The sequence below is a fragment of the Salvelinus sp. IW2-2015 genome, linkage group LG6.1, assembly GCF_002910315.2.
Source record: "Salvelinus sp. IW2-2015 linkage group LG6.1, ASM291031v2, whole genome shotgun sequence".
Lineage (NCBI taxonomy): Eukaryota > Metazoa > Chordata > Actinopteri > Salmoniformes > Salmonidae > Salvelinus > Salvelinus sp. IW2-2015.
The window spans coordinates 26208485-26216855 of NC_036845.1; the positions used below are offsets into that span (position 1 = coordinate 26208485).

The following is an 8371-nucleotide window of genomic DNA, read 5'->3' on the forward strand; positions in this document are numbered from 1 at the left end:
GTTCCTCTCTAGATTTCTTCCTAGGTTCTGGCCTTTCTAGGGAGTTTTTCCTAGCCACCGTGCTTCTACACCTGCATTGCTTGCTGTTTGGGGTTATAGGCTGGGTTTCTGTACAGCACTTTGTGACATCAGCTGATGTAAGAAGGGCTTTATAAATACATTTGATCGATTGATTGATTGATAGATATTGGCAAGCTGCATTTGCTCTTGCCCATGTATCAACCTACGTACAAAAGCCACCTTTAGCACAAAGGCTAAGCCCAAGCGTTCTATTTTTACCACAGTCTTTTTAATTAACATTAGCGTGCCCCCTCGCCAACGAGCACATGAGCTCATTTGGAGGTAAGAAGCGATCCGGCGGCCGTGACTCACTCCTAGTGATTGGGCTGATAACAGTCACCACGCCGACACTCTATTACCATAATACATATCCCCCTGCGACACATTATTCATGCTAGTGAACAAAAGGTGACATTCTAATAATGTCACCATCCAACGGCTGGCTGAGAGTCCCAATAACACAGAGCTTGCATCCCAAATGGCACCCTAGTCCCTACTGAGTGCACTACAGGGCCCATAGGGTTCTGGTCAAAAGTAGTGCACTGTATGGGAATAGTGTGCCATTCCGGACGCAGACAGAGAGCGAGATAGAGAGGGATAGTTTGTCATACTAGCCCCTAAAAAATGATCCCTCTTATACCTTTCCCAAGGGTGCTACATTCTATACTTTAAGTACTGCGATGATGGGGGATAGTGTGTAAAACACACTAGCCCTCATCAACTTTACAGTTTACAGTTTGACGTAATGGGAAGTATGATCAGTTATAGGGAGATAATAGCTAGGCTACTCATCTGCTAGTGTAAAGGATGTCATGCTGCTTACTTATCGGGTACCAATACCTCCTGATTCGGCTCTTACTGAGGCTCGAACCCAGGAAGGAGGAAACAGGGTGAGAGGGAAGGGGTGGAGTGGGGTAGAAGCAGAGGGAGGAGGAGGGGCAGTGGGAGAGGAGAGGAGGAGGAAAGGAGAGGAGGAGAGGGGGAGAGGCGAGTGAGAGGGGAGAGGGAGGAGTACAGAGAGGAGAGCAGAAGATGGAGGAGAGGAGAGGATGGAGATGTGACAGCCAGTATTGTTGCTGCTTAGGGGTGGTACAGTACCTGTAGGGAGATGTGGGCAGAGTTAGGGGTCAGGGGTTAGGGGTGGTATAGTACCTGTCGGGAGATGTGGGCAGAGTTAGGGATCAGGGGTTAGGGGTGGTATAGTACCTGTAGGGAGATGTGGACAGAGTTGCGTATCTTGATGCTGGGCAGCTCCAGGTAGGTCTCTTTGCCCAAGAGGTGGACGGTGACGATCTTGTGGCACTTGTTTCCGGTGAAGCCTGGCAGGCAGCGACACACAGGCTCCCCTTCCACCACTAGACACTGGGCACCATTCTGACACTCTGACTGGTCACATGGGCTGGTCTGCAGCAGGATCATAGGAGGAGGGTTCTCGCAGAATAGACCACTACAGGAACACAGAGACAGAGAGGTCTGTTAATATCACACTCAATCAAGCTCGCACGCACGCACACACACACACAGTATATGTATGACTGCCCCTGACACATAACATCATAAGAGAGACTCTCTACGTCAAACAAAAAGGTGGCGGCCATGTTGTTTCATTGATCCTGCTGTTCGTTGGCAGACAGAGACAGTGATGCATCATGAATCTTTCCCCCCAGATCCCATCCACAGGCCCGTCCCACACTTAGCGCTATAATTAGCCATATGGAGCTTCATCTGCCTCATCACACCACCGCTCCGCACCACCCAGTACCGCAGGCCTCAGACTAGACAGCCAAATAGAGGAAAACAAAGTACCATCTGAAGCTCCTCACAGTCTGGTTATCTGTGTTTGTGTGTGTGTGTGTGTGTGTGTGCGCCGGCGCCCTCCACAGATGGCGTGACGCTGTTGCGGCACGGAGTCTCTACAATGAGTTCAGTCGGTGCTGAATGTGGACTCACCTAAAGCCCTCCTTACACACGCAGGTGTACCCGTTGACAGCGTCCACACACTCGGCCCCATGCTGACACTTGTTCTCCAGACAGTCGTTGTAGTCCTGCTCACAGTGTTGGCCCACGTAGCCGGGCAAGCACTCACACCTGACACCCACACAGGAAACAAAGGCACACAATGTTACGAAAAACTCACTCTCTCTGCCAACTGCCACCGAACTCTCTCAACTGTATTCACTCTCTCATCCTTCGGACGTATTAACGCTTAGCTGTTACTGAACACCCTCTATTACATCACCTTAACAACTKCCACTGAACAGTAGGTCTTTCTAACCTATGACCTTTCCCAACTGTTACTGAACTCTCTTCCTAACATATGAAAACTGTTTTACTGCAGTAGTCTGTTACAAGTGTGACTTTAAACAGCACAGCCAACTCAACTACAGTTTGTTCCTTGTTCCTCAGTCATGAAAGAACAGGGTATTAAGACGGTGGAGGAACAGAACACAACAGGTTGTCCCGACGACTCCACCAGACACGGGTTACTTCCTGTGGGTTGCTACTGGTGACCTTTGAACTTGATTAGTCCCGCCCCCTCTGACAGCTGCCGGTCACTCACCTGAAGCCTTTGGCGAGGGGGATGCACTTGGAGTCATGCTGGCAGGGGTCGAAGCCTTGCATACAGTTGTCCACCACCTCCTCACATAGGTCCCCTGGGAAAACACGCACGCACACACACACACACGCACACACACACACACACACACACACACACACGCACACAGTGGGAAAGATAATAGAGAGACCGTGAGATCATCGCCTAAGCTTCATTCTTCCACATACACACACTAGCTAACGTATGTCTTCATTTGACTTAGTGATATTCTAGTGCATTGCATATTTACAAGCCTAGGATCGTGAGTAACGTTTTTTTAGAGTGTTTTTCGATTGGTCCCATTGTATTATGATGACTATTATGATGACTCCCCAAAGCACCATCATGGCTTTCTCAGCATTCAACAGTTGGGTCTTGTTTCTACTGCCGGCCTGCCTGGTCTCCCATACAGGGGGAGTTGGGGGTTGTCTTGCACAGGGTATTAGCCGTGCAAACTTGAAACACATGTACTATATTGTGCTGTAATCTGCATGGAATACAGGGCTGTGGCTGCACAGATGAGGCCCCATCTGAATCCACTAAATCACTGCCTGGCCAAGTGTCCCGGTTCAATAAACCCTCTGTCCCTGTCCACCTGCTTGGCTAGTTCCTCTCCTCTAACAGGGGGGCTGCTGGGGCTCAGCCAGGCTTTCACAGCACAAGGCCTCTCCTCCTCTCCTTTATACTGACTCCCTCCCTCCCTCCCTCCCTCCCAGTACAAAGCCTCTCTGAGTCTGTCTGCGGCTGGGCTGAGGGAGAGTAGATGCAGACACTCCACAGCCTGGCCCCTGAGAGATCTTTCTCTCTTTCTCTCCCTCCCCCCTCTCTAACTCAATCTCTCCCTCCCTCCCTCCCTCCACTTCTCTCTCTATCTACTGCCAGGTCTGTTTCCTCTGCCTCTCCCTCATCCGGCAGCCTCATGGTGGGGCCCTGGGGAAGTCTGCCAGCGTCCCAGCAGCCGCCACTCTACAGGGGAAATCCACTCCAATTGGGTTTCGATGGTGCTCTGTGGGGAGCTGTCACAATGTGTCTGTGTCTGCCTGTTTTCATTGCTACAGGCCTGGCTCTGGTTTCGATTGGTACGGAAAACTGAAAGTCAGTGGCAAAATGAGAGTTGATATGTACTGTATTCAATATGAAAAATAAATAATTTTCCGTTTAGCTTGCAGTGTTAGTTTTACAGGGGAAACAGGAAAAATAAACCCAGAGAAGGTGTGTGGCGAGAGAGAGACTGACCTTTTCCCATATCATATCTGTCAGCTTGTAAAGGAAGAAAGAGAGAGAGGAGGATCATTTATAGATGTCACTGTGTCTCATGGTTCTGATAACCAGAGGGTCCAGAATAATTAACCCAGATACACACGCACACACACACACCAGATGGACGCCACGTCCACCCCCTGTGAGCAGGTCTGCCCTGTCGCTCTCAGAGAGCCGAGAGAACAGTGGAGAACAGCGGTGAGGAGATAGTCAGCAGAGACTGGTCATCTCACGCTGCGTTGTGAGGGGCGGCAGGTAGCCTAGTGGTTAGAGCGTTGGACTAGTAACCGAAAGGTTGCAAGATCGAATCCCTGAGCTGACAAGGTAAAAATCTGTCCTTCTGCCCGTGAACAAGACAGTTAACCCACTGTTCATAGGCCGTCATTGAAAATAAGAATTCGTTATTGACTGACTTGCCTAGTTAAATAAAGAAAAATAAAATAGGTCAAGCAACATGCCAATTGGACAGCCACCTAGCCCCCCCTCCTTTTACCACTCTCTCCCTCCCTAACATCATGTTCCCAGGATCCATTGGTCCTGTGATGCAGGCCAGTGAGACACTCTCTCCCTCTAGTCCAGGGTTCCCCGATAGGGAACAGATTTTATTTGGACCCCCAAGCTTTAAAAAAAAAAAGAAGAAGATTTATATGTTTTGTTTTGTTGTTGGACATAAAATAACGTAAAATCACCAGGAAATCAGCTCAAAGTGAATTTAATTGAGGAAATCTGTTCCCAAGTATTCCCACGCACAAAGAGAGATCCATATGTGATCCTACCCCAATGTAATCAAGGTTTGAAATTATATATTTTTTGGTCGAATACTATAACTGTTTAGGCTTCTTGTGGTCAATTTGCAATGTACAAATGATTTAGAACTGTGTTCCGGCCCCCCAACCAACCTGCTAAATAAAAAAATAGTCCCACGGCTGAATGTAATTGAGGACCCCTGCTCTATACTATATCCATGTAGTCACACTCTCAGGCACACACACGCACACACACACTTGTACAACTAACCTTGTGGGGACATACAATTCAGTACCCCTCAACAACCTATTTTCCCAAACCCCTAACCCTAACCTGAAAACCTAACCTTAATCCTAAACCTAACCTTAGCTCTGACCCTAAAACTTACCTAGCTCCTAACCCTAAACCTAATTATAACCCAAAAACTAATTCTAACCAAAACCCCCTTAGAAATAGCAAGTATAGTTTAAACCCGACACACACACACACACACACACACACACACACACACACACACACCACACACACACACACACACACACACACACACACACACACACACACAGCATCGTCTTGCTCGTGCTGGTTTAAAATAGGAAGCAGCAAAAAAAAAACTGACTGCTATGTGTGGATGGCTGGATGGCTGGATAAGGGCGGAGAGAGAAGGAGGAAAAACAGTTAGTTTAAAGGAGGCCTAATTGCTGGGTTAGCTTGCGGACTTCCCCTAGAGTCGGGCTGTGGCTGCTGCTTCACAGGGCCGCTTGACGCTGCCCACCGCCGGCCCAGGTGCCCATATGCCCACACTGAGGGGGCAGTATGTGTAGCAGCCTGGCTGCTGGATGTCTCTCTACTGCCAGCCTCTAGCCTCATTGCCCCATACAGGCACTCTGTGTTCTTTKCTCTGGTCCCAGGGGAGGCTGGGACTGGGACGGACACGGCACGGCGAGGCCTACAATTAGGCGTGTAGCGTTAATGACAGGGTCGATGTGCGTTGGAGCAGCTGCTCAGATCAGCACCCTCCCTCCCCTGTGACAGGCAGGCGATGGCGGGTGACGGCCCATGATGCCCGACTGGGGAGGTGCCCGCTGCTGCCTGCCTCGCCTGCCTGCCATGCGCACTGCAGAGAGAGAGGCCACAGCCTGGCAGAGAGACAGTGGGAAAACGTCTCTCCATCTCTCTCACCAGAACTGGCTGCCTGCACTCAGAATTGCACTGTCAGCGATTGGGCAGAACTCACTGGACTGTGCAGGCAGGCCAGCAGGGATTCCTACCTCCCCCTTCCTCCCAAGGGATTTTTTGCCCTCTTTGGCTCTTTGCTCCAACGTGATTGCAATGTCATCTCCAAAGAGCAGTTTCAGGACAATGCGGAAAAACAGTCCATTATAGGCTAGCGGAAAGAATTACTCTTTGGTTGATTTGATAAATAACTAAATGACTCACAATTGCTTTAAATGCAATTTCCGAGCAGAGGGGTTTGGAGTTTCGTCTATGTTTAAGCGGACTTTTATCTTGATGTGGTTGACTCGTTTTTTAAAAAGTGTATTAGAGTGTATTAGAGAAGCATTAAAAGCCAACGTACGGACATGGTGTGGCTCGTCTCCACGGAGTAGTGTACAGTGTGTGTGTGTGTGTCCAGTACCTGTGTAGTTGGGGGGGCAGACGCAGGTGTAGTTGTTGATGCCGTCCACACAGGTGGAGTTGTTCTCGCAGTCATTGTCCTCACAGTCATCTGGGTTCACCTCACACTGTAGACCCTCGTAGCCAGGTGGACACGTACAGCTGCCGAGGGGAGGGGAGAGGAGAGGAGAGAGAGACGATAGAGGGCACAGTTAGATAGTTAGTTAGAGAATAGGGAATAGGGGTGCCATTTCAGACACAGCCAGAGTCACAGAACCATACTGGGTACACCCTCTCTACCCTCCACATTGAGTCGGGGAAGCGTACAGTTTTTTTTTCCACTTGTCAAATCCACTCTCCAGATGCCCTCTGCTCTTTGTCTCTGGCCCCTCTATTAGCGACTAATGCCCTTTGAAAGCCTAAGACCTGGTATGAAAACCTGCACTTTTAATGGGAAAAACAACAAAGGTAGAACTCCAGTGACATTTGAAAATGTAATCAGGTCTGTCTGTGGATTCAATCATTTCAATTAGACGTGGGTTCCTGTTTGATCCTACGTGGAAGGGTATTCATCAAGCTGTACCTAAATGTCATGTGTGGAATTGGTAGACCGATTGAGGCCGTGCCCTTTGACTCAGGCACCACTGGCTCTGAAGCTCGCTCGCATTCTTTCTCTTATTCTCTCTCTCTCTCTTTTCCTTGGTGACGCCTGCCTGCCCTGGCTGGCCTGGCTGCGCGGGCGTGGGCGGGTGGCTGGGGACAAGGCTGGCATCATGGGTGCGCCGCGTCAGGCGAGTGGGCAGAGGAGGGTRAGATAAGTGTTACTGAGCCGTGGCGTGCGTTACCGGTGAGACGGGTAGCTTTATCAAACGCCTGTCTTCCTTTGAAGGCTGCTGGTTGAAAAAAAATAAAAAACGCAGAGGAGAGGAGCGCCTTTGATTTCTCTAAGCAGTTCTCCAGAGGGACTGGCTGGATAACTGATGTGTATCATTAATGAGGCGGAGAGCTGGGTTAGACCTGGGGCGGCCGGTTGGTTGGTGTTTAAAGGCCAAACAGTGGAAGATGAAAGAGAGAAGAGAGTGACAGTCACCTGCCTCCATGCCTGATGAGGAGCAGCTCTACCATGCCATGGGATCTCACTGAGTCACTCACACACTGAAACATCACTGCTGACTGCCTGCTACTCCTCTGGCTGTACCCACTAGATAGTAAATAGGGTGCCATTTTGAAGTGTGGGCCCAGTATGGTTCCGTGACTGCATATGTAGGTAGCGTAGTGATGGTAGAGAGGTCATCGGTGTGTACCTGAACTGTTCCGCTTGGCCTGGCATCAGGTGGCAGGTCCCCCCGTTGGCACAGGGGAAACTGATGCAGGCGTTGATGGCTATCTCACAGTTCTGACCCTGGGAGGGCCCAGAGAAGAGATATGCCCTTAGAGGGCTAGAAGGTTTAAGTTGGTATCTGTGTCCTGGAGCAGGAGACGACAGGAATCCCATAACCAAACAAAAAGCTAATGATGTCCGACAAACCAACAGCACACAACACAAGGGGGACAACAAAACCCACCACACCACACACCGCAGGTATAACTATCAGACTTAGCACACAGGCACAACGCACTACACAGGCACGCACATCACCATACTGCTGAATTTCCGAAATCGCGTATTTATAACCTTCGGTGGATATGATTGTGAGTTTTTTTCCAGACCAGCAGCCTTGTTTACCAGTTATTGTACCTTTTACAATCTCCTCAAATACTTACAGAACACCCAACTATCTAACTGTTGCTGTACTCTTCTTTCCTGGTCGGGGTTTGTGTGTGTGTGTTTGGTGGTGTGTGTGTGTGTGTGTGTGTGTGTGTCGTTGATGATGGTGTGGTGTGGTGTGCTTTGTGTGGTGTTGTGCGGACGCCTGCTGTCCTGTTCACCAGTCACTTCTGCTAGCATGGGACAGGTGCAGTGGGAGGACCAATACTAATCGCTGCACAACTGTGCCATTTGTTCAACATGGCGCCGGCAAGACAGGGAGCGACTACTTATTGCCATCAGATTTATAATCCAGACATGGACCATAAGAGAGAGCTAGAAGA

General features: G+C 49.6%; 1 protein-coding gene across 1 annotated transcript in view; it reads right to left on the reverse strand.

The window, feature by feature from the left end:
* The window catches only part of LOC111964769 (slit homolog 3 protein-like), a 207182-nt gene that overhangs the window by 15845 nt on the left and 182966 nt on the right, over positions 1-8371 (reverse strand). Inside the window, 7 exon segments of the mRNA XM_070444105.1 lie at positions 1267-1507; positions 2011-2148; positions 2621-2714; positions 6303-6442; positions 7585-7682; positions 8217-8266; positions 8269-8313. Coding sequence (XP_070300206.1) covers positions 1267-1507; positions 2011-2148; positions 2621-2714; positions 6303-6442; positions 7585-7682; positions 8217-8266; positions 8269-8313 — 806 coding nt within the window.